We start from the raw sequence: 27042 nt of genomic DNA on the forward strand, positions 1-27042 counted from the left end.
GCTAACGGTATCCATCTTACCCCGCAGTACTATACACTGTATATTGTAGTTTTCCAATACTTAATAACGCAAAAGAAGATTAGCGCAAATCGATAGTATGACCGTTTACAAAACTGTTACAACTTACTGTGTTATATAACCTTGTACTTTAAATCTATCTTACTCTGACCACTTTAGGTTTAATCCTTATATAACCTACCTAGTTGTCTTACAGCAATAAACTCCCTTGGTGTAAAAGGTCAAGTATATCCAGACATAAGCTTGCAACCAAGCATGAAGTACAAGGAAAACACGACCAAAGTTACTCTGCTGCGCTAGACACGCTTCAGAGGTAAAAAAAGGACGACTGGCTTGCCGAAGGCGCCGTCTCGACACAGCAGCGCAATTTGCGACCCGACATGCAGTTACGCGTGTTTACAAGCTATTATTACGTCATAAACACCGCCCATTGTTAACACAGACGCGAGCAGCGGTTCCAATTCTCACACAACTAATACCTACCTGGTATATTATACTGTGGGGTAAAATAGAAACCGTTAGCACATAAAGTTCCACATTTCCTAACCGTGGTTTTAACAAATAATACTTTTAACAATTAATAGTCGCAAGGATACGGTTATATATTTCATTGAATGTTTTTTTTTGTATACTACATGTACCGTATTACCCCGAGCCATTATATAGTAGGTTGGGGTCAGATGGTACAATATTTTCATTCTCTTCTTACGTCCAAAAAAAAAAAAATAATAATTTACAGAAATATATAACCGTACCCCTACGACCCTAAAAGAACGTTGTTAATTTTTAAAAACACGATCAGAAAATACGGAATATTAAATGCTAACAGTATCCAACTTACCCCACAGTACTATACCATGTATAGCTAGTGGTAAATAAATTAATCACCGCCTTTGATAATATTGGTCCTTACAAAGCTAACTAAAGTAAACGAGCTTTTACCTAGAGTTAAATATTAACGTACATTTAAACTGGCATGCCCCAGCACGTTTATAGATACATGTCGATATCTCTAAGCATTCGCGCGACCCTTTTGAAAAAGCATTGTTAGCACATTATGACGTCACAATCGCCAAGTTCATCGTCTATTGTGGCGTAACCATTATAGTCACGCGCGAGCGCACTGTAGCGGCTACTAGAGTAAAAACAAACTTTTTTGGGTTCAACGATTTTTAACTGGTCGTCTTTCTCTATTTTTTTCATAACAGTTTTAACGACTGTCATTTTGTTGTGTGCCTTTTCGTTGTTTTAATAATGTGACCGAATGGGACGGATCCCCACACCCCACTATATAATCTTCGCTATCGTATTCGAAAAAATAAGTAACCAATTATATTACGTTAATTCTGAAGTGGTTTAGGCTTCGTCTTATTATAAGAGCTTAACCATAGTTTATTCTTACACTGTAGCAACTGTAGGCTAGTTACACAAACTTTTCTAAATAACAACCAATACTTTGCATTCATTCTAAACAAGTTTTAAAGCCAAAGTAATATACTAGCTACGCCTATACTTTAAAAAAAAATGAAATCACCCACAAAGCCACGTACGTGGTAACTCATACGCGGCACTTGTTGTATGAAACAGAACACCCGTGTTATAACGACCGCATTTGCCCACGTATGTAACTTTGTAGGAACTTGAGCAAACACTCACACATTCAATAAATGTTTGTTCTGTGTATATCTTACTTACTTACCTAAATAAACCACTAAAATAAAACGGCACAAGAAAAAAACATAGTAAAATTCCAAAACAAACAATTTTTACAAAAAAAATATGTTTTAGTAAAATTATTTAAACAGATATACAATACTTACAAACATATAGTGCTGTGGGGTAAGATGGGACACATTTATCACATAGTATTCAAATATTCTGATTGTGTTTTAAACAATTAACAATGGTCTATGTAAGTCGTAAGGATACAGTTTTATAATTCTTTGAATGTTTTTTCTTTACTACCAAATGAGACAAAAAATAGAATGAAAAGGTGTCCCATGTTCCCCCACACTACTGTAATAATTGATTAAACGGTCTTAAAACACATTTGTGTATTGGACATGTTTATAATAAATGTACAAATAAGTTTACTCATATTTAAACCCCTTTATTGCAATTGGAATTTGAAACCACATTAATTCTTTTAAATTTGGCACAATGTCTATGACATCACAATCACTATTATCACTGTCACAATCTAAACTGTCGGTTGATAAAACAGCTTCAAGAATTTCTTCGGTTGATAAATTGAGAGCTTTAGAACGAATGTTAGATGATTTTAACGAGAAATGTTTAGATTCTGAACAGTTAGTTTTTAATGAGTCACAATTAGAGCAGTTTGATGACACGGCAGTTTTTGTAGCGTTGGAGTTTGGTGTGGTTGTAGTTTTATCTAAATCCTGAAAAAAGAACAGATAGAACATGAATCACAAGGCTAAATATTCCCATATATCATAGCATGCCTTGCTGTAGGACTTTACCCATGTAGAATAGAAGATAAAAACAAAAAAATAAAAATCCTATGGTCACTTGAACCAAGTTGTAAGCAAGCATGAGGCGTATAAAACAGAAAACCCATGTTATAACAACTGTTGTTGCCCCACCCCTTCAAGGGTAAGTGAGTTACATTCATTCATTCAAAACATCACCTTATTAGTTTTAGATTTTTCTCGCTTGTAAAAAACGACGCTGTTTTCTTTGTCGCATTCAAGCTTAAGTTTCCCAGCGTAAGTTGCGATTGCACCATCTATGTCACAAGGAGGCAATATAGAGCTACAAAAGTTAATATTAAACTGGTGAACCATTTTTTTCTCAGGGTACCTGGAATGTATGGAAGTATGCTATTATTCTGTTTATAAATGTAAATACTAGTGTCTAAATACTAAATAGTAATAGACGTAAATTTTTTAATTTTACACAAAATCTGGGGTGACATTGTTAAAATAAAGTTACACTCATAGTTGTCAAACATAGGGAACCTCATTGATTAATGTGGTGAATGCAATATACTTTGGCTCTGCTTGTTTGTATATACACATAACAGCAGGGTAAAATCTGGGGTGACATTGTTAAAATGCAGTTACACACATAGTTGTCAAACACAGGAAACCTCATTGATTAATGTGGTGAATGCAATATACTTTGGTTCTGCTTGTTTGTATAGACACCTAACAGCAGGGTAAAATCTGGGGTAACATTGTTAAAATACAGTTACACTCATAGTTGTCAAACATGGGGAACCTCATTGATTAATGTGGTGAATGCAATATACTTTGGCTCTGCTTGTTTGTATAGACACCTAACAGCAGGGTAAAACTGATTTTTGTTGCAAAACTTAATAAAAACATGTGTAAATACTGGTTTCTGGCTTAGCATCTAAGCAAAAACTTACACATAATTAGGCCAAGGTACAAGACCACAATCCGCTGCAGTTTTTTCGCATTTGATAAAGAAATGGGTTTTAGTTAATATTGATTTTCCTTGCATGTCCAACCCAGACTGCACCATTTTAAAACAAAGTCTTCGAGAGAATGAATCCAAAGTTGGAACCTTGAATGTCTCACAGGATTGTGACAAGTATTCTTGAAATGTAAAAAATACAAAAATAATATATTTATTCTCAAAGTTATATACGTGGTAACTCGTAAGCAGCACGAGATGTATGAAACATAACACCTGTGTTATAATGACTGTCGTTGCCCCGCCATGCAAGGATAAATAAGTTACATATGTGATAACTTGTAAGCGAGCATGAGGTGTTTAAATAGAACACCTGTGTTATAACGACTGTCGTTGCCCAGCAATGCAAAGATAAATAAGTTACAATCGTCCATTTATTACCTCCAGACTTTCTTATTGTTATTGAAAACATATCCTTCGTTGAGAAAGGTGTGGAACCAAATAGAACGAGAGCTTCAACCGCATTACATTCAACGGCAAGTTTCACAAATTGAGCAATTTTATCAATCGATTGTAAAATTTCTTCACACTTTTTAAGTTCTGCTGTTTCTTTTTTCTTTCTGTAAAAAAAGAGAATTAATTAATCTACAGAATTAAGTAGGCATGAAGTGTAGGTTCACTTTAGTGTGTAAAAAAAAGATGCCCATATGTATAGCTTGACAGTGAGCATGAGATTACTGTTAGACAAATGTGTTAAGATGTATGATAAGAGCCATGTTATAACACACCATGTGTGTCAGGTGTATAAGAAGACAGCCATGTTATAAATTAACAGTGAGCATGAGGTGTATGAATACACCATGTGTGTCTGGTGTATAAGAAGATACCCATGTTATAATTCGACAGTGAGCATGAGGTGTATGAATACACCATGTGTGTCTGGTGTACAAGAAGACACTCATGTTATAACTGGACAGTGAGCACGAGGTGTATGAATACACCATGTGTGTCTGGTGTACAAGAAGACACTCATGTTATAACTGGACAGTGAGCATGAGGTGTATGAATACACCATGTGTGTCTGGTGTATAAGAAGATACCCATGTTATAATTCGACAGTGAGCATGAGGTGTATGAATACACCATGTGTGTATGGTGTATAAGAAGACATCCATGTTATAACTTGACAGTGAGCATGAGGTGTATGAATACACCATGTGAGTCTGGTGTATAAGAAGACACCCATGTTACAACTTGACAGTGGGCATAAGGTGTATGAGTATACCATGTGTGTTTGATGTACAACGTGTACTCCCATGTTATAACTAGAAAGAAAAAGGCAGTCATACTTACTTTAACCAATTCTTATCACCATTTCCAATATCTTTAGACGATTCTATTAGAAATACAAAAAACATTATTCATATTAACATATACAAAAAATGACATCTTTTTTTACACACATAAGTGACATAAACATGAATGAAATAACAAAATTATCTTATTTTTTATAAAATATTCGCCAAATACAACTGTACTTACTCTTTTGCAGTTTGCGTCGTATTAATTGAACAGGTTCAGGTATTTGACATCGTTGGTAAAGTAGAAGTTGTATATAATCGCATATAAGCCTTGTGCTTACTAATTTCACGTTTTTTTCCGAACTCAACGGTATTTCCATAGCTTTAGTACCACAATATTCCTATTTTACATTGTTTTGGTATCTGTAAACATTAATAAAGACGTTATAACATACAAAAATACTATACAATAAAAATCACTATTTTGAACGGTATTTTTTTCAAGTTTTATGACTATTTTTGATACATTCATGTACATTAGTACTTGTTATGTGCAAATATAGGTCAAATAACATTATTAAATGCTAAAAATGAACCATAAACAATGTTTAAATGGCATAATACATACCTTGAAATGTTTATATATTTTTAACTTTCCCGCCTTTACTGACAGACCATTCGGCAATAAAAACTTTTGATTTGTGGGGTTTCAGAATACAATATATTGTTAAATACCCAAATATTTAAGTAGAAAATCTAAAAAGTAACTGCTTTATTGTAAAGTATTATTATACTGCTTTAAAAATACTATATTGTTACAAACTGAGACCAAAAACAGTTTTAATTTTTTTAATTTTCATTGAACAGTTAACATTTGACAAGTTATAGGCAAAGTAAATGGATTTTTCTTGTATTTTTGCAGTTTTTACGTAAATTTAGTGACGTGGAATCATTTAATGATAAGTTTCTGGTATATTTCAATCACGCGAAACTGTGGTGACGTGCCGTTTACGACTAGACAGCATTAAGTCGTATTACATACACATAACGTGATACTGCTGTGTAGAGCTGAAAACGGTCAAACGAATGGACTAAATTTGTGTTCACCAATAAGAAATCATTATACAGAGAAAAATAAATAAATTGTGTTGGAGATATTGTGTTTTTAACCGTCCAAAATGGTTTTAATGACAATGATAGCCAGAGTAGGGGATGGGCTAGCCCTGGCAGCCTCCATGCAGGAAGATGAACAGGTATTTATAGTTTTATTATGCAAACTAACTGCCAGTCATAATATATATAGTAAACTGAATAAATTGTACGTGTGTTATCTGACATTCTATATATTTCTATTCTATGTGGGTGAGGTCCTTGCCTAGGACCTGGGATTTCGGTCAGAAGCCAATTACCGAATTCCTATAAATTTACCTACTGTATAAATACTATGACCTTGTTACCGTTTTTCAAGAAATAAATAACAAATTTATGTGACATTTTTCAGAAAGTGTGACCTACGTTTAATTTGCTTTAAAACTAAATAAATTATGATATATATTTGTCATTACAGACCGGCAAGAGCCTCACTGAATACCAAAACCAAGCAAAAATGCTGTTCCGTAAGTTGAACAACCAAAGTCCTGACAGATGTACAATTGAATCTGGAAGGATGTTATTTCAGTAAGTAAACAATAAAAACTGTAAACAAAATATTGAATGGACCGCAGTAGCATACAGTCTCGTATATGTATAGCATACATGCCTCATAGTTTTACCCTAAAAGTATAACTTAACAATGCAATAACATTGTGGTTGGAATCGTAACAATTGTAATGCGGAAAAAAAAACATAAAGTTAGAAATACATGGTAACTCGTAAGCTGGTATAATCTATATTAAACAAAACACCCGTGTTATAATTTTTAGTACAAATACAGAGTAGACCACGCTTTGCTCAGATTACCCAACACCCAGGCTGTGTTTGGCTGTCGTTTATGCAACTGTTATAACTCGGTCCACAGTACAATATGCCATACTTTAAATAATAATTATAACTGTAACCCTGTAACTTGTGTAGTCCAACCTTTACTCTGTTTATTCCAGCTACATGATTGACCAGAGCATTTGTTACCTTGTGCTTTGTGAACCAAGTTTTAGTAAAAAACTTGCCTTTTCTTACTTAGAAGAATTATCATCCGAATTCTTTGTACAATATGGGAACAGAGTTAACTCAGTAACAAGGCCATATGCATTTATTGAGTTTGGTAGGTTTCTAAATATATTGTTTAGTTCGATAAGTGTAATATTTTTAGTTTTGCTTGTTTGTATAGACACATAACAGCAGGGTAAAATCTGGGGTGACATTGTTAAAATACAGTTACACTCATAGTTGTCAAACATAGGGAACCTCATTGATTAATGTGGTGAATACAATGTACTTTGGCTCTGCTTATTTGTATAAACACCTAACAGCAGGGTAAAATCTGGTTTATCCTTAAAATTGAAACTATAATTTTTGAATATTTCTATATTTTACACAGACACATATATACAGAAGACTAAAAAGGCGTATATGGATAGCAGGACACGCAGGAATTTAAGTGTTGTCTCATCAGAACTACAAGAAGTTCAAAAGATTATGGTTTCGAATATTGATGATGTTTTGCAAAGAGGAGTTGCTTTGTCAGGTAATTTGGGATATATTAACACCTTATGCCAATACCAAACACACATTATGTATTTAATTATACACCACAGTAACCTCATGCTCACTATCAAGTTATAACATGGGTGTTTTCTTATACACCAGACACACAGTGTATTCATACACCTCATGCTCATTGTTCAGTTATAACATGGGTGTCTTCTTATACACCAGACACACAAGGTGTATTCATACACCTCGTGCTCACTGTCAAGTTATAACATGGGTGTCTTCTTATACATCAGACACACATGGTGTATTCATTCGCCTCATGCTTACTGTCAAGTTATAACATGGCTGTCTTCTTATACACCAGACACACATGGTGAATTATATGACTGTAACCATACAACACATTTGTTTACAATTACAGATCTAGGAGACAAGGCAAGCAACTTAGCTACAATGTCAAAGAAATATAAGCAAGATGCTCACTACCTTAACCTGAGGTCTTCATATGCTAAGATTGCAGCCGTTGTCATCTTACTACTTATTTTCATTATATATATACGATACTGGTGGCTATGAAAACTTTCGCACTCAGTATCATTGTATATATTGGGGACTTGTTTTATTTCTTCTAGGTTTTAAAACCAGATTTCAGAGCACCCAGGCCTATAGTTTATTACATTTATTTTGTATTTAAAATTATTTTGGGTAAAAAGTAGCAAAAACTGCCAAATTATACATTTCGTGCCAATCTGGAACGGGCTTTTAAAACCAGAACTTTCTGAACTAAAAGTTAGTTAAGATAACATAGCTATATCTGAATTGACTCTTATATTGTAAACTTCTTTAAATGCCATAGTAAATAATGAAACGCCGTTTTAGTAAACTTTATATATCTATTAATAAGCTTTTGGAACAACGTTTGGCCAAAATTTAGCTAATTTATGCCTACAAGGCACAAAACTTCCCTATTAAGAAAAAACTAAATCACTTTTAACGAAGCATCGTTTCTGCTTCTTCTTTCAAATTATATCTTATTCACTGTATAATTATTGTACAGTAGTAACATAGGAGTCATCTATTTCTGTTTCAAGACAATGTTATGCTGCTTGGTGTGGTAGCCATGGAATTATAGGATGTTTTGTGCAATAACGGCAACTTAGAAATTTAGTAGGGTGGGGATAAGATGGGACACCTTTTTATTCTGTTTTCCTCGTCCCATTTAGTAGTAAGCAAAAAAAACATTCAAAGAATTATAAAACCATATCCTTACTACTCTCATAGACCGTTGTTAACTGTTGAAAGCACGATCCGAATATTTGGATATTATGTGCTAAAGGTGTCCTGTCTTTCCCCACCCTACTATATAACATAGCATCGTATGAATGTAACTCATGTAATATTTAAGTTGTACTTTCACATAGACCAATAATTGAATATTTTATGCTGTTGTTGCATTCGTAAAGTTAGCTGCAAGAATTTACAAGGCTGTATTTAATATACCAACACTTCAAAAGCAGCTGAAATCTTGGACTTTTTTTAGGTAGCTAAGCTAGTTTTATCAATAGAACTTTTGGACTGAGAGTAAGTAAGTACAGCATAATCCTATCTAAACTGACTACTATAACTTTAACAGTAAAAAACATCTATGGATTAAATCTCATTTCTTCTCCCTAACCCGTATAGAATAGAAGACTGCAATAGTTTAAGCTGGCTGGACTATAAAACTAACAATTACTACTGTTAGAAACCATCCTGGTCTAAATATACTACTACCTGTTATACTGCAACCCATACTGTAATGGGCTAACTCTTGACTAAATCTAACAATGCTGGAAGACTTAAGCATTATACCTTTAAAAGTTTGTGCTGCCGAATTAAAACAATAAAAGTTAGTTAAATATAATAGAACATATCCACTGTTTGACTCTAAGTATGTGGTCAAAATAATACTTTAAGTGGAGTTATATATAGTAGGGTAGAAAAGATGGGACACTGTTTCACTCTATTGTCTTGTCCCATTTGGTAGTAAACAAAGAAGATTCAAAGACTTATTAAACCGTCTCCTCACAACTCCCATAGACCGTTGTTAATTGTTTAAAACACGATCAGGAAATGTGCCCCATCTTCCCCCACCCTACTATATACCCCAACCTACACTATAGTCATTGGTGTGCATTTAAACTAGAAATCCACAAATTGGTTTGAGATTTTATTTCCATTATTGCCGATGCATTTTAACGGTTGGATTTTGCGACTCTCTCAAGTTCATCCTTCTTCTTGATGGCATACGAGTTAGATGAGCCCTGGGAGGAGATATACATTCAAAACTCACTGTAGTCTAAACTCTCAAAAACAATTAGGCCATTAGGCGGCATATATCTCAGAAGTTTTTCACTCTGCTACAAATTTAGAACCACGCAGCAATATTCACCTTATGAGCGTTAATGAGTTCATCAGCCAAACACTCAGCAATCGTCTTAATGTTACGGAAAGAAGCCTCGCGTGCACCGGTGCACAATAACCAGATAGCTTGGTTGACTCGACGTAATGGTGATACGTCCACAGACTGTAAGGTAAAGAGATATACAATATAATATGTAGGAAACAGTACAACAAAAGTAATGAATTACAGAATTAGTGTTGTGTAATGTATTAAAATATATTGGTGGTGTGTAATATGTAGTTTTGTATATGCATGGTACTATTAGTGTTTTGTATAATATGTAGCACAGAAATTACAACTTTTCTACTGTTTTTCCATGCCGTAAGTGTCACAACTTTCATTTTACAAAAAATCTGGGGTGACATATAAATGCAGTTAATGATTAATAACAAAAAATGCAGGTAACCAGCACAATATACTTTGGCACCACAAACCTGTATACACTAAAAACTTTTATATGTAAAAATGTGAAACAAATAAGTAGTTCGCAGTTTGAAAAATTAAAACCATAGCAGTTACATCAGTTTGTAACTAAAATAACAAATAACACAAAAACAGGTTAAAACTTTGTACACATTAACAGATTAAACCAGTCAAGTACTGAAGCAAGTATTTATAGACATAAGGAATACAACATGAAAATATTTAAAATTAACACAACATGAATATATGTATTTGTACCTGTCTTCTTACTGTACCCGCACGACCAATACGAGTGGAATCTTCACGTGGACCACTGTTGATAATAGCATTCACCAAAACTTGAAGTGGATTCTAGAAGGAGGTATATGTATTGAATGTATTTGATATAATGGAATAAAACTTAATTATAGGTAACGACAGACCTTATAAAATGGGTATTTTGTATCTTGCACTTTTGTGCCTTTTTACAAGTAACCATAGATGCAACTTTATATCTTTACGCGGTGGGGTATTAACAGTAGTTATAACACAGGTGTTCTGTTTCATACACCTCATACAAGCTTACACGTTTTCACTTTTTGTATGATTGGTATGCTGATATACACACAATGTTGTACACGTGGCAACTTGTAAGCAGGCACTTCTCAGAGTCAGGCATACACGCTAAATATGCATGACGAGGCAAAAACATATTGCCTTTTTAGTTCTTACCGTATAAGCAAAACAGCAAACAAATAATATCAAAGTACAATCACTCACTTCACCAGTCAAAAGATGGATGATCTCAAACGCATGTTTGATGATTCGAACAGTCAGCAGTTTCTTGCCAGTGTTTCGTCCATGCATCATCATGGAGTTAACCAAGCGCTCCACAATGGGACATTGTGCTTTACGGAAGCGTTTGATCTGGTAACGACCGGAGCTGTGAGGAAGATACTTGGAGTATTTGTCCTTCACGGGTAAGTAGTCCTGTAGGAAAAGGTGGTTAGTTTTTATATGTGGTGTTATAATCTAAATAATTATGAGGTGATACCAAATGCTTTATTCTTACGGACCAGACTTGTATAAAAAAAAACACGGTTGGTCAATTAGATTTACATATTGGTATAGCAATTGCTAAAGAAAATGCTCTCTTCTTTGTATGCAAGACACACATGGTGTATTCATACACCTTATGCTCACTGTTGAGGTATAACATGGGTGTTTTCTTATACACCAGACACACATGGTGTATGCATACAGCTCATGCTCACTGTCAAGTTATTAGGGGCCACTGGATTGGAGCAGTTTCTGTCAAGTGTCTTGCCCAAGGTCACATACATCCACAATGGTAGCAGCTTTGAACCCATTACTTTTAATTACAAGTAGGGCTCACCAATTTGCCATGGCGACTGACTGTATACATGATATACAGAAATTAAATTAAGCAAGCACAATCCAGCACATGCTTACCGTGAGTGAGATGTCATTGATCTGAACATCACTTGTTGTCCATCGTCCGAACAATTTCACCTCGGGTGCTTCAGCTACGATAACGTCTGCTTCGTAGTCTTCCTCCATCTGATGATGCCATAATGGGGATTGTTTGGTAATGAATGGGATTGTGAAGAATTGGTATGTAATTTTAAACTTGTAACTACAAATTATAAGTAATTTTACTTGAATACGAGTTGTGTAGTTTTGTTTTTTACTTGACTATGCATTGTATGTCATTAGAAATAATTTTATTTGAATTGATGTTTATCCTCGCATAGCAAGGCAAACACAGTCGATATAAAACGGGTGTACAAAGACAAGGTTACATACTGTACTTTAAATAAACACTATTTTTTCAATAATAAGGTATTATTTTAAAATAGAAAAGACAGGACATAGTTTAAACCAATGTTTTACGAACGTATAGCGGCGTTGTAGCTATCGAAAATCAAAAATTAAGTTAAAACTAACGTCAAAAGTGTTTCGCCGATTTAGGATACGTTTATGGCGTCCATTTGGCTTTAAAAACTATGTAAATTACCCCTACACTATCTGGTCATCGTTTTTAACAAAAAATACTAAAAAAATGGGTGTTAATTTAGCTAAAAACGTCCAAAATACATCAAACTTACATTTTCGTGGCGACTTTTCTGAAAAGGGAAATGACGACTTAAAAAAGAGAAACTACACGCGATTTTCCACCACTGCCGGCGCTAAATGGTAAATCTCATAGGGGAGTAGTATGGTTAAATAAAACATATAATCTGCATTTGAAAACAAAATAAGGGTTTTGAGGTTGTTCGTTTTTTAACTAAACTACACACCTTTACACCACTTACAAAGTTAGATAACCTAAATTTGACTTAGAATCACTTTTTGAAAAAGAAAACGTAATATTTATTTACTAATTCTAGCGTTATGTTTGCCATTACTAGGTATATAAACCAAATAGAATAACCAATTACCCATTATGGTCAATACATGCTCTGTGTTTTAGCGATTGTTTTAGCGGAGGCCGCTATGCCGTATTATAAATTTTGCTATCGACCCGAAAAATAAAATCAAAACAATATTGGTATTTGTGCCGATAAGGAAACATGAGTAGGAATGACGTAGCTCGCTTTCCAGTTGCTGAAATAAAGTTCAGTAAAAGTTGAAACAGGAAACAATTATAGAATTCGAATCCGGCCTCCTGTAACGTTACTAGCACTATATATTTTACCTCACAGCCAAATCAATACAGCCGACTTCGACAGCATGCGAACGATAGAGGTAATTTAAAATGTAAAGTGCCGTGCTAGACACGATAGGGCACATATGTTTCTGTACAAAAGGTAACAATTAACAATTATAAATCTGGTTGGGATATCAAATTTCCTAATCTAGGTAGGTCGTTCTTTTGTATGGAAGGTGTTCGCCTACAACTCTCTAGTTTTAGTCAGGCTTATAAAGAGGAGTAAATACAGCGAATTCATAGAATTGTTTACAAAATACTTTGATGCTCCAGGCGTTAAACGTTATCTGTTATCGCAGACTTAGCGGTGCGAGTTGTATGAAACAAAACACCTGTTTTATAACACCTGTCGTTGCCCCGCCAAGCAAGGATAAATAAGTTACACACATGGTAACTCGTAAGCGGGCACAAGGTGGTATGAAACAGAACGCCTGTTTTATAACGGCTGCAGTTGCCCGCCACGCCAGGATAAACAAGTTACATACGTGGTAACTCGTAAGCGGGAACAAGGTGTATGAAACCAACCCTGCAGTTGCCCGCCCCGCCAGGATAAACAAGTTTCACAATCCATTATTCAATCAGAGTTCTTGGCTGTGTGGTTACTTGCTACAGATCGTTGAAGGCTCCACAGGGAGTTAAAGGTATAGAACCACCAAAGGCTGGAAATGTCATGCAGTTACGTACGCCAGTGTAGCCTAATGCATTTGTAAGTCGAAATCGGATCGTTGGTTTGAATTATTGATGTTCGATTGGCCCGAAATAAGCATACGTGTGCATTGATTGCAGTTAAATATTCATTTGCTCGCAGTTGTAGCGTTAAAGTACGTGTTCAGGTCTTTTGCCAGACAGTTCAAGCTACGAGGCTAGACTGATGCCAACAACATATATATACTTGGAACTGGGCAAGCTTCTGCGATTCTAAGTGTTAGGAAATACAGTGGTGGAGGCTTACATTCTTCTAACAACTGGTTTACAGATGTTACAAGCTGAAATGCTTGATACAGAATACGAGTGTATATAGATTAGAACAGGTTTTGACTTATAAGTGTTGTTTTACACTTTCCGGTAGCGGTTTATGTATCAGTATTGTTGTAATTGATATTTCCCCTTGTAAACAGTTTATATAAGTTTAGATTTTATACTTAAGATTTTATAGCAGGAAAGCATGCCAAACGACGAGATGGGCAAGGAGTAAGAAAACTATATAGCGGTAAAAAGCTAATGGACCGTTCTTAGTCGGCGTGGTTTTGATAAGTTTCTACACTATAATCAAAGAAGGTAGGGTAAAAAGGAGAAAGGCCAGTTTATGGTCAAGGGGTTAAAATACCTCTGGTTTTTGGGTATAGGGTTTAAAAACATGCGCTGTTTTGTAATATAGTATAGGTCGGGGTTTGATAATCTATGGCTTGTTTCCATTGGCAGTAAGCAAAAAAATAATTACGAAGTCATATAGTACTGTGGGGTAAGATGGGACACCTTTTCATTTTATTTTATCGTCCCATTTTGTAGTATACACAGAACAATCGAAGAAATATAAAACCATATCTTCACGGCGCCCATAGACCGTTGTTAACTGTTTAAAACACGATCAGGATACTTAGATATTATGTGCTAAAGGTGTCCCGTCTCCCCCCACCCTATCATACATCCGTATCCTCACGGCCCTAAAAGAGCGTTGTTGATTGTTAAAAAACGATTAGAAAATATGGAATATTTTGTGCTGACGGTACCCATCTTACCCCACAGTACTATAATCCCTTATATAGAAAAAGATTATGTCAACACCATATAGGCACTGACGATAGAGTAGCTTAGGTCTGCACTTCTGTGCTTGTCAATATGCGTCAGCGCGTTATAAATCAGTATCACATTTCAATACAGGCTGCGTGGTTGTTTCAAATGCAGCTGGCGTATTTCGCTTTGTTCAAGCTGGCTAGATATACAGATAGGTTAATACTGCCATACACGAATAACATGTGTAGAGTGTAGCAACAGTGGATAAATGAGTGGATGGTGTATGAATGTAACTTATATATCCTCGCGTGGCTGGCCAACGACCGTAGTTATAACATTGAAGCAATATGTGGAGGGAAACCGGTGCAATACCATACATAAGATGCATGTTATAGGCAGTTATCTTGGCCAAAATCTAGAATGAAGTCATACCAACAGCTCTGCTTTTTAAACTAGTTCAGGCGTTATTCATACAGCTATTTATGAACGTTGCTTAAATGTATATTAGGGTGGGGGAAGATGGGACGCCTTTTCATTCTGTATTCTTGACGCATTTAGTAGTAAACGAAAAAAAATGAAAGAATTATGAAACCGTATCCTCACGACTTCCATAAACCGTTGTTATTTGTTTAAAACACGATCAGGATATTAAAATATTATGTGCGATAGGTGTCCCATCTTTCCCCACCCTACTATATATATGTGTAATATAATTGGATGACGAATACGGGCGACAGAACATTACGGCGAACTGGGTAACTTAATATATATTGACTGAATTATTTAAATTATAATATGAGTGGTAATAAGGACCCTATATGGAAGAGAACAATACAATATAACAGCAAAGCCCTTTTGTGGTCAGGTATACCTTTATTGATCTGCTTTGGAATAGCGGCGCTCAATCGGCAATAACGTTAGAGATATTAGATTAGCGATTCCTGCGCGTGCAAGAAATGTAATCAGTATATGCTTAAAGGTATTGAGGCGTGCAAGAGGGATTTACTTCATTTACAGATATTCGCATTGAAACTGACAGTACTGCATGTGGAGATTAGATAAAAGTCTTTACCCAGTAATTAAAAAGAAGGTTTTGTAAACTTTATCCATTTTTTTATGATCTTAAAGCGAGCTATTGTCTTTATTTGAAGTGCAGAACACCCTTACACCTTTAGTTAGCGGCTGGAAGCAGTTTCTTTTTCCTTTTTTTTCTGATGTGGTTAAAATGTTTTTTTTTTATTTGTGAGGCGGCGCCTTTTTTGTTTTGTTTGTGCAGAGTAAGATTTTCTTGTGGACTAAAAAAGGGAGACGGGAGTTTGCGTTTTGTTTAATAGGGTAACGTAAGAAAGTCTATGGTTTTGTATATTTTGTTCGCGAGCAGTTGATTTCACAACTTCTAACAAAGTTCAAAGTTTTAATAAGTAGGCAGTTTTAAACAGAATAAAGTACAGTTTTGATTTATTCAGTAACGCAGTATTTAGTGCTAATTTGAATATATAGCTTAAATTTCCACTATTTTAGTCCATATATGACCAAGTTGTCTTTAAAGATGGTTTTGTTTTACCCCGAAACGTTTTGAAAATAAACACAATTGCGTTATACATATAGGCCGTAATGTTTGTATTAAACGTATAACAGTAATTTAGCTGTAGACTACTCCCAATTTTGGGCCATTTGCCAAAACACGCACATTCAGATCGCAATTCAAAGCTTTAAGTATAACACGTAAGTACAACGATAGTAATTTCTTCTATAAGTAGTCGAATTTTTAATGACGTCATCAAAGTAGCCGTATAAATGGCCTTGGGCGACGTGTGACGTAATGAACCCAACTCAGTGAGTAGTAAAGTGTAGAAGTCGACTTGTTGTTGCGGTTTGTATGCACCAGGTTTTGTGTAAATGTTTAGTAAGTACGAATGGAAAAGTGTTTCATTGGAAATTCTATGTATTAGTAAGCGCTACGAAGTTCGTATAGAAAGAATAATTTTTTGAGGATTTTTTAATAATAATGTCAGGGTCAAGTGCTATGAAATAAGAACGGATTAAAATCAAGCCAACAATTTTTATAGGAGATGTATTTCGCCCAAAATGGCAACGTCAGTATAATATGCAAAAGGAATCTACAGTATGGTCATGAATTTAATGAAATAAAGTTTCATAATGCTGTTCATGGGTAATAGACAGCGAGTATCTGTTTTATTTGTAGTTCAAATAACCGTGACAATCATACTGTATACGCGCAATGACCAAATCTGTCCTAAGTTTAAGGCCTCGCCGTAAAACCTCGCCCATACAGAATAAAACAATTAAAACTATGAGCATTTAAAATGCCTCTCCCCAATACGCAGCATACATGCATTACTGCGAGGAAGGGGTAAACGGGTTTAACTTACATATTCTAAATGTATCACATAACGGAAGATTGCGATTTTAAAAGATAAATTATACGCTGTCTATATCCTGCGGTTAAGTAAGCCTAACCAGCACGGCTGTTGTACAGATGTTAACTTATATCTGACGTATCGAGTCTCGCCTTTTAAATTCTACTGGTAGTTTATAGTGGTAAACACAGGAGTGGCTATTAGGTAATGCAGGTTGGGTTAAGATGGTCCTCGCTTTTTAATTTTTTCTGCTACATGTGGCTTATTCATCCTCGCGTGGCAGGCCAACAACAGTCGTTAAAACTCTGGTGTTCTGTTTCATGCACCTCGTGACTGCTCACGAGTTACATCATTCCCGATTCAGTATAAACAGTGACAGAGACGAACGACTGTTTTGTTTTCATTCCGCTCTTTTTCGTGCGCTGTTGAAGTATTTTCTCAGTAGTAAACAAATATAAGCTTGTGGAATTTGGTTGTCCCCGCAAGACAACCAAATTCCACAAGCTCATTTGTTTACTGCTGAGATTTGGTTGTCTTATAGAGAGACAGATATAAAGTGCCACAATGCGGTTAAAGGCGTTCGATTTGTCAAGAAAGATAGTTTTACTGCGCGCATCAACGCGCTAGCAGTTATTAACCTGGTCCTATTTGGTATGCGTATTGCTTATAACCCATGAAGGTATTCTGTACAAATTATGAAATTTATTTAGGTTTACTGTCAAAAAATAACAAAAAAAATATATGAAAGCATAGTTTTGGCGCACTGTATAGTGTAGTTTTTAGTGGTAAAAGGTCTCTGTATGTAAAAAATGGAACGCTAGTAGAAAAAAGGCTGATACTACTAAAGCAACGTTCGTTTACAGGTCAATGTCAGTTTGATAAATTTGTTTAAAGGTGCTTTGCTTTTCGCACCCCACAGTTCCAAGGCGCCATATTCGGACTTAAATGTTATCTTTTACAGCGGTTAAGGCGCATTGTATCTAGCGAAGATTAAAGTGAAACTGAGCTAAATTATTTAACGAAAGTGTCCTACTCAACGAGATCATTACGTCATCTGTCGTCATGGGAACCAGGTTCTTATTTATGACGTCAATCGTATTTTCTGGATCGATTTCGTACATGATGATCGCTATTCTATTGCCAGCACACCGAAGCAGGTAATTATGCATTGAAATATAGACGTGTGTAATGAATAGGCTGTATTTAATTATATATGGATGTATTGCATATGCATTATAGGGAATTGAATAAAAGAATGAATGTAACTTATTTATCCTCGTGTGGTTGGAAAACGACAGTCGTTATAACACGGTGTTCGGTACTACATATACTGATATGAATTTAAATCTATACGAACACATTTCTTCCAATTACAGATTAATTTGTTGTAATAAAATACAGCTCAGTATGAGTTAACTTATATTGTATTGTGGGTTTGGCGGCCACGCTTTTATTTATTACTTTACAAGTAGTTTATATTTATATATAGTAGAGTGGGGGAAGATGGGACACTTTTTATTTATATTTTCTCGTCCCATTTGGTAGTAAGCAAAGAACATTCCAAGAATTATAAAACCGCATTCTCACAACTCCCATAAAAGGTTCTTAACTGTTTAAAACACGGTCAGGATGTTTAGATATTACATGTTAAAAGTGTCCTATCTTACCCCAGAGTGCTATACTATACTATAAAGTATATTCGAGTCTATTTTATAAGGGTCCTGCGGCGAGGCACGCCATGGGATCTGGGATGTAGGTCCAACTGCATTTGCATTTGTATTTAAATCACAAAAGTTAGTCGTTTACCATTAACGTCTGTAGCAAACAAGAAACACCAATTGTATATTATATACGTTAAAATCAATTGGCAAGTCTTTTTCAATTTAAATCAATTCACTCTGCTGTGTGACGTCACAGTACATATTGTCGCCCGTTCTAACCCCAGGGGGTTGTATGGTAATTGCGTTTGATGAAAAACAGTTAAACCCATTTGAACTCAAGCCGCCTTTAAAAGTCAATTCTGCTAGACAGTGCTGCACATTAACGCGTTTCTGAACACAACATAAGCTGAATTTAATTGGTTTGGCAACACTGTTTCAAATTTTTCGCTAAAGCATTACTTTGATATAACTTTAAAAATGTATGTTGGGATAAGACGCATACTTTAATTCTCCTTTATCGTTCTATTTGATATTAACAAATATTTTTTGACTCTAAAATCGCGATAATAAATGTTAAAAACTCGATCCGGAAATATGGGATTCAGGGTTTAACAGTATCCCATCTTACCCCACGGAACTGTATGAGAAACAACAATAATAAGAAGTAACATTTGCGCGGCGGCACACTTACGAAGTTAGCGTGACGCTTACTTTAAATAAATAACCTAATTCACGCCAAGATGAATTGAAACCAGGGCAGATTGGTTCCAGCTAACTGTTTGCTGTTAGCGCTAAAATAAAACAAAAGATCAAATTCAAACATCACGGTTTAGCGCAAACGGGTTCAATTAACCTAATTATCAATTCGCGACAATAATGAGTTACATTGAAACTTAAAAATGCGGTAGCTTTGTTATGTTTTGTGTTTGAAGTTACTTAAGCTCACTGAGTATGTCAAAACATTAGCTCATAGTAGGGTGGGGAAGATGGGACACTTTTTGACTGTATTTACTTGTCCCATTTAGTAGTAAAAAAACATTTAAAGAATTATTAAACCGTATCCTCGCGACTCCTATAGACCGGTGTTAACTGTTTAAAACACGATCAGGATATTTGGTTATTTTGTGTTAAAGGTGTCTCATCTTTCCCCACCCTACTGTATAAATAGTATAGGGTGGGGTAAATATTCACTTTTATTTTCCTATTTGGTATAGTAAACCAAGATTTTTTACAGAATTATAAAACCGTATCCTCAACGACTTTACAATGGCGTTGTTAACTGTTAAAATAGGAAATTAGGAAATATGGGATATTATGTGCTAACGGTATTCGTATTAAACTCTTGGATTTTCAAACCAGTCATAATTTCCCCTCTTTCTGTTATTTCAGATACACGCGCGACTACCTAATGCTGGATTACGTTGAAATGAGGCCAAGAAACACATATATAAAGGAGCCGTGGAGGTTACTACAGGGCATCTGTTTTAACAATGCCTGTGGCAAGCAAAAAGGTAACGCAACAACTTGGGTAATACATGAAACTTATGTTATAACACGGATGTTTTGTTTCATACACCTCATGCCCGCTTACGAGTTATCACGTATGTAACTTTGTGAATGATAGTCAGTTTTGCTGGCTTTTAATTCATGAAACTTATTTATCCTTGCATGGCGGGCAGCGATTGCGACTGTCGGTATAACATAGATGTTTTGTTTCATACACCTCATGTCCGCTTATGAGTTACCACGTATATCTAACTTTGTGAATGATAGTCAGTTTTGCTGACTTAGTTAAATAAATGAATGGATGTAACCAATTTATCTTCGCGTGGCGGGGCAATTAAATACTGTCGTTATAACACGGGTGTTCTGTTTCATACACCTCATGTCCGCTTATGAGTTACCACGTATATCTAACTTTGTGAATGATAGTCAGTTTTGCTGACTTAGTTAAATGAATGAATGGATGTAACCAATTTATCTTCACGTGGCGGGGCAATTAAATACTGTCGTTATAACACGGGTGTTCTGTTTCATACACCTCATGTCCGCTTATGAGTTACCACGTATATCTAACTTTGTGAATGATAGTCAGTTTTGCTGACTTAGTTAAATGAATGAATGGATGTAACCAATTTATCTTCACGTGGCGGGGCAATTAAATACTGTCGTTATAACACGGGTGTTCTGTTTCATACACCTCATGTCCGCTTATGAGTTACCACGTATATCTAACTTTGTAAATGATAGTCAGTTTTGCTGACTTAGTTAAATGAATGAATGGATGTAACCAATTTATCTTCGCGTGGCGGGGCAATTAAATACTGTCGTTATAACACGGGTGTTCTGTTTCATACACCTCATGTCCGCTTATGAGTTACCACGTATATCTAACTTTGTAAATGATAGTCAGTTTTGCTGACTTAGTTAAATGAATGAATGAATGTAACCAATTTATCTTCGCGTGGCGGGGCAATTAAATACTGTCGTTATAACACGGGTGTTCTGTTTCACAGCTTTAAACCTGTAACCTCTAAGTTAAAAGACAGGTCGCATGTAAAAGTATAGTGTGAGAAACAGTAAGGTTATACAACTTTTTATTCTTTTCCGAAAATTGAAATATGACTCCATACAGAATAGAATCGCAACGGTTTACAGATTTGAATTGTAATTGGTATTATATTTTAAAGAGTTATCAGATTACGGACGCGTATTTTTACATACAATTGCAGTTCGTAAATTCGACGGATATATTCAAATTCGCTTTTGTTCTGTGAACTCGTGATTGAAAAAATGTTTGGGAATATAAAGTCCATGTTTTTATTCTCTTTTATCGTCCCGTTAGGAAACCATTTTTATATAATTTTATAGCCGCATCCTGACGATCCTAAATGAGCGCTATTAGTTGTTAAAAACACGATTAGAAAATATGGGATATTATGTGCTAACGGCGTTCCATCTTACCCCACAGTACTTTATAAAGCAGGTATCCAATGTTATTTAATAGCCCATCTGCAAAGTGGGGTTGTTTTAGACGTAAATGACTCGTATACCATAGTTGTTCGGTACCAGTTATAGCTTATTGCCATTAAAAGTTTAAAGAGGCATACTCGATTCAAAGTGGGACACGTAACAATGCCTATTGTGGCGTAAGAACGGGATAGTGAAGTGCCCTTGTATTCGTAACAATGAGAACAAACAATTAAGACAGTACTGTTTGTTGTTTGGCCGCGCTTTTGTTTCAGTTTTAGGAATTTCTCACAAATACCGCGACGCTTTGAATTTAATACCAAAGTATGCGTATTCTGGTCCAAGGTAAATACGTAACCTACTAAACATACGTTTTGTACTGTGGGATAAATGAATATTGTTAGAACATAATATCATATATTTCCTAATCGTGCTTTAACAATCAACAAAGATATTTTTGAGTTATGGGGATACGGTTTATAATTCTGTACAAAATAACGATCGGCAAATGCACTGCGTTCTCTTACAAAATCAATAGTGAGACGTAGTGCGATTAGATTAGGGTTAAAATCGATGCATTTGGTTCTAATTGAAGAACCCTGTGTTGCGTATCCAATATAATGTTCTTAAAACGTCAACAAGCTTGTTAGAGAGCTTATTACATGTCGCTCTAATGCATGCGTTATGGAAAAGTGATGAAATATATTCAATATTTCGCACAAGTAGGAATATATCGTCTGGCGTATAACAAGCACGGCTACTCGGTAGTGCTGAGCATGAGGTGTATTCATACACCTCATGCTCACTGTCGAGTTATAACATGGGTGTCTTCTTATACACCAGACACACATGGTATATTCATACACCTTATGCTCACTGTCAAGTTATAACATGGGTGTTTTCTTATACACCAGACACACATGGTATATTCATACACCTCATGTTCACTGTCAAGTTATAACATGGGTGTTTTCTTATACACCAGACACACATGGTATATTCATACACCTCATGTTCACTGTTGAGTTATAACATGGGTGTTTTCTTATACACCAGACACACATAGTGTATTCATACACCTCATGTTCACTGTTGAGTTATAACATGGGTTTCTTCTTATACAACAGACACATGGTGTATAAGAAGACACCCATGTTACAACTATAATTATTGGGAATTAGATATATATATAACAGACAAACTAAACAACCGTAAACTAAAACCAATTCAAAATCCTTGCATTACAGAAAGCAATTGGACCTTGGTGACTTTTATCAAATCTAAAGCTGACAATTTTAAACGAAGAGAGCTCATGCGACGCACCTGGCCATCCATAAACTATTTAAACGGGGGGCGATTTGAGACAGTGTATTTGATGGGAAAGACGTATGACCCGGCCACAACAGCGTTGCTGGATGAAGAACAAGACAGATATGGTGATATCTTACAGTTTGATGGACCAGACGATTACGAGTAAGTGTTATGGCTTTTATTGTAGTTTAGGTGAAGGTTTATTATATATATACTACCATAGTTAAATATATATAAAGCCACAATGTATACCCATGTTATAACTTGACGATGAGCATGAGGTGTATATAAATACACCATGTGTATCTGGTGTGCAAGAAGACATCCGTGTTATAACTTGACAGTGAGCATGAGATGTACGAATAGGCATGTTCGTCTGGTGTATTAGTTGCTGTTAATGTCTTGCCCATACGGCCACAATGGTAACAGTGTCAACCCATGACGACCTAGGCGCGCTAATATAAATAAGTAATCAAGCATCCACATTTTATTACAGCAATATGCCACACAAGGTGTTATCTGGTATGGAGTGGGCGACTTTTAACTTGGACAAGGACTTCTTATACGCATCTGCTGACGATGACTTTCTAGTAAACTTAGAAGTACTTGTAGAAAACGTTACCGCTATTCTGAACCTCACGAAATGGGAAGCAGTCAGAAATGCAAGCAACTTGTACGACTATCGAGAAAGAGTCCCTCTGATGTGTATGTTTGTGAAAGGAGACGCAGAGCAGCCTATGCGGGTACGTGGGTTAAAATGGTATGTTTCATATGATGAGTACAGACCGGTGCTGTATCCACCCTACTGCCATGGCGGGCTATACGTAACTTCAGTTCCCGTAGCTACGAGGTTATGGAACGAGTCCAGAACTGCTCCAATGCTGCGCTTAGACGATGTGTGGATTACTGGGATTTTAAGGCGGAGAATGAATTTTTCTGACGACTTGGTGTACCGTATGCCTAAGCTAGCCAAGCACTTCGGTACTGTGAACGAAAGAGTCATGAAAACTATGAGTAATGAATGGGAAACTATGTATACTGGGTTTTCTAATGAATCTTTATGTACGTGTGTGTTATGACGCGTAAAGTGATGATTTTTTAAGCTGTCGGGGTGGCCTTTTCGCTAAAGGCCTACTGCGCGAAGCGATAGAGAGCATTGGAGCTTTTTACTGCAAAGAAAAGCAATGTGTTGGGTGCAGTATTGGGCATATAGTAGGTTGGGATACGATGATACTTATTCGAATATTTTGTGCCCCATTTGGTAGCTTACAAAAAGTATTTACAGATTTATAAAACCGTAGCCTCACGAGTATGATATAGCGCTGTTAATTGTTTAAAACACGATGGAACATTGTATGCTAATGGTGTCCATCTTAAACCACAGTACTATACTGGGAGCATTATTGAACTTTTAGTCGATATACTAAGTTATACCTCTTGACTCCATCTGTTTTAAAGCTTCATGTTTTTGATCGTTATAAAGTGGTGCAATTTCGTCTTGATGTCTTCTTCTTATTATGTGCTATCTTGCTAACATTAGATAAATTATGTCCGTTCTCGCAAGATACACATTGCTGCGTGTCGTTTTATAGTAAAATCGTAAAAACAAATTATTTTTCTTCTAAATTCCAAAGTTACAAAAGTTATACCTGTAATTTGAAACAAAATTCCACGTTTTTCAGAAGCGACTGAACCGGTTTAAACCGGTATAAAGCGACCTTAACTCGTCACAGCCCGCTTTTCGTTAAAGTCAAGTAAAAAAAGAATTTTTATATTTTAGAACCTTGTTTTGGCCCAACGACAACTTCATAACGAATCATAACAAACATATTAAGAACCAGTTTAAACAGGTTTAAACCTGTACAAAGACATGACCAACGTTTAGAATTGGAACTCGTTTAGATATAGCTTCTCAAGCCCATTCTTTGATTTTGTACCACATCCTAAGTCAGCTTTGCCGTCCCCATTAGCATCAAATACATAAGTCATCTTATCCTCACCCTTGCATTCTGGTATATCCCCAGTCCAAGATATCTCATCCGGGTATGCCTCACCGTCGAATAAGACCACGTTCGTTTTACTAAGTATGCGGGTATTTGTATATAGCAAGTCGGGGTGAGATGGGACATGTTTCAGTAGGGGAAGATGGCTCGTGTTTTCACCCACTTTTATCGCCTCATTTGGTAGTAAACAGTAAATGTTTACAGAATTTTATTACCGTATCATCACGACTCATTTAAAAGTCAAAGATATTTTAGAGTCGTGAGGAAACAGTTATATAGTTCTGTAAATATTCTTTGTTTACTACTCCTAATTGGATGATAAAAGAGCTTGAAAACATAACTATCTTACACCAGCCTATTAAACAATAAAAAGAAGACCTTTGTATAGTTTTATCAAGTTCTATCCAGTCGCTTTTCTATGCATATAGTCATCCTACTTTCTGGTCACTTATACACTTATGCCTATAGCTTACCCAGACACAGGATCATAGCAGAAAAGATCATCATAACCATCGTTATCGAAGTCAGCAAGGTATCGATGGCTGCCTGATTGGAATGCGCATCTAGGTGTATGGCCTTCCCAATACACACGGTTAAAGCGGTTGTTCGCAGCCAAGTAAATGCGTCTAAAATATTACAATGGTTTTAGATTGGGGCGGAATGTCTGCGACAATGAATGCTACTTATTTATCCTCGCATGGCGGGGCAATGACATTTGTTATAACACAGGTGTTCTGTTTTATACACATCGTGCCTGCCTACCAGTACCATATATTTTTGGGTTTTATGTATGGCTGACAGTTTGGACAACCCATTAATGACCAAGGGTACATAGGCCCACAATGGTAGCAGCGACGAGTCTTTAACAGGTATAAACTCTAGTTTAAAATAACTGCACTACAGTCCTTAGCCACTATGGGCGTCATTATTAAACCAGTCTAAACCAGTAAGAACCGCTTACACCCAACCGTCGTCGTAGGAACAAAGCAAATCCATGTTCTTATCGCCGTTAAAGTTTCCGGCAGAAATCATCCCGTTTTGGCAGATTCTCTTGCTTATTTTGGTAGGAGGTCCAGGAAACATTACATCTAGACTTACTGGAGAATAGAAAAACAGGGAAAATGTCATTTTTTGTAAGTAATGTATGTTGAACGTAGCTTTTATAAAAGATAAATACGTACTTTTAAGTATATATAAACATACTGTTCTACATATGAGTGAAGTGCTTGGTCCTACAGTGAAGCACGTTTTTTTAACTAGAGTTGGGCCATTACATTACTTTATATATGCTGCCGGTATTGCGGTATATATACTACAGGCATGGATAACATAGCAAATTATATAAAACAAAGTAAAGTAACGTAAAAGTGGTACCTGTTTCTGCTATAGGACACAGGGCCACCAGAAACACACCAAAAAACACCAGCTTGAAAATTTCTGAAATTACAACATTATTAATTGTTTAAATACGAATAAAATACAGGTTGGTAGTTTAAACACATACCTGTCTTCGCGTGAGCTCTATGGGCCTTCATTTTCAATAAATATAGGTATGCAAATGCAAAAAAAGACCATTTTTTTCTGAAATTTCAAAACGAACTGATTTTCCAAAACTTTTTTCTAACTTATAATTGTACCTGTTACGTAATAAACATTTTGATCGAATTTGGTCACTGTACGTATTTGGGGAGCGATTAAGTTGCCAATACAGAACTAAAACACTATTTGATTAAATTGGATTACAAAACATCCTAAACTTATTAGAAAGTTCGCTAACATCAACTTTTTACTTCTGGAATTCAAACGTTGGCGCGGTATTGTGACGTCACAATGGCGGACGGCATTTTCCCGCGCTTTTACGTATAAAAGCTTGTTTATTGTTTTTAATGTAAGTAACTTTTATTTTTTAACAAATTGCACCTTATTTTGGGTAAAAATAGCCACAAGACATTAAACTAACCCTTTCTGCATTAAATATTCCGATTTATTAAATTCCACAGCCTCGATCTTATCTCTTTTAGACGAACTTTGAT

The 27042-nt window shown here is 35.7% G+C and overlaps 5 protein-coding genes across 8 annotated transcripts; 2 read left to right on the plus strand and 3 right to left on the minus strand.

The window, feature by feature from the left end:
• Positions 1–1682: 1682 nt before the first annotated feature.
• Positions 1683–12674, minus strand: LOC100178824. 3 transcript variants are annotated; one of them, XM_026837303.1, is made up of 8 exons: positions 12661–12674; positions 11411–11416; positions 4963–5144; positions 4774–4816; positions 3862–4040; positions 3413–3602; positions 2670–2841; positions 1683–2420 (listed from the first exon to the last, which is right to left on the minus strand). In XM_026837303.1, exons 3-8 carry the CDS (start codon positions 5099–5101, stop codon positions 2109–2111), a joined length of 1035 nt encoding a protein of 344 aa, XP_026693104.1. In that variant the 5' UTR covers positions 5102–5144; positions 11411–11416; positions 12661–12674; the 3' UTR covers positions 1683–2108. The 3 variants fall into 3 exon arrangements, with proteins under 3 accessions (XP_026693104.1, XP_018670197.1, XP_026693103.1); XM_018814652.2 differs by lacking the exons at positions 11411–11416; positions 12661–12674 and adding an exon at positions 5350–5464 and having other exon boundaries at positions 2670–2793; XM_026837302.1 differs by lacking the exons at positions 11411–11416; positions 12661–12674 and adding an exon at positions 5350–5445.
• LOC100176506 (vesicle-trafficking protein SEC22b) lies at positions 5654–8889 on the plus strand. The gene is made up of 5 exons (XM_002129294.4): positions 5654–5974; positions 6289–6398; positions 6821–6981; positions 7258–7404; positions 7795–8889. Exons 1-5 carry the CDS (start codon positions 5900–5902, stop codon positions 7947–7949), a joined length of 648 nt encoding a protein of 215 aa, XP_002129330.1. The 5' UTR covers positions 5654–5899; the 3' UTR covers positions 7950–8889.
• LOC100186730 (40S ribosomal protein S5) lies at positions 9570–12470 on the minus strand. 2 transcript variants are annotated; one of them, XM_004226774.3, is made up of 6 exons: positions 12348–12470; positions 11692–11799; positions 10999–11208; positions 10498–10590; positions 9805–9939; positions 9570–9676 (listed from the first exon to the last, which is right to left on the minus strand). In XM_004226774.3, the coding sequence occupies exons 2-6, from the start codon at positions 11797–11799 to the stop codon at positions 9608–9610; spliced, it is 615 nt and encodes a 204-aa protein (XP_004226822.1). In that variant the 5' UTR covers positions 12348–12470; the 3' UTR covers positions 9570–9607. The 2 variants fall into 2 exon arrangements, with proteins under 2 accessions (XP_004226822.1, XP_002129691.1); XM_002129655.3 differs by lacking the exon at positions 12348–12470 and adding an exon at positions 12187–12314.
• A 5360-nt stretch (positions 12675–18034) lies between the features above and the next one.
• On the plus strand, positions 18035–24616 carry not3 (Not3 protein). Its single transcript, NM_001032430.1, is given in 4 exon segments — positions 18035–18221; positions 20115–20236; positions 22943–23168; positions 23503–24616. Coding segments are annotated over 4 exon segments (1026 nt in total). The 5' UTR covers positions 18035–18126; the 3' UTR covers positions 24086–24616.
• Positions 24230–26973, minus strand: LOC100181963. Its single transcript, XM_002129897.4, has 5 exons — positions 26514–26973; positions 26384–26446; positions 25971–26106; positions 25483–25635; positions 24230–25086 (listed from the first exon to the last, which is right to left on the minus strand). Exons 1-5 carry the CDS (start codon positions 26542–26544, stop codon positions 24888–24890), a joined length of 582 nt encoding a protein of 193 aa, XP_002129933.1. The 5' UTR covers positions 26545–26973; the 3' UTR covers positions 24230–24887.
• Between the last annotated feature and the right edge of the window lie 69 nt (positions 26974–27042).

The sequence above is a fragment of the Ciona intestinalis genome, chromosome 13 (genome assembly GCF_000224145.3).
Source record: "Ciona intestinalis chromosome 13, KH, whole genome shotgun sequence".
Lineage (NCBI taxonomy): Eukaryota > Metazoa > Chordata > Ascidiacea > Phlebobranchia > Cionidae > Ciona > Ciona intestinalis.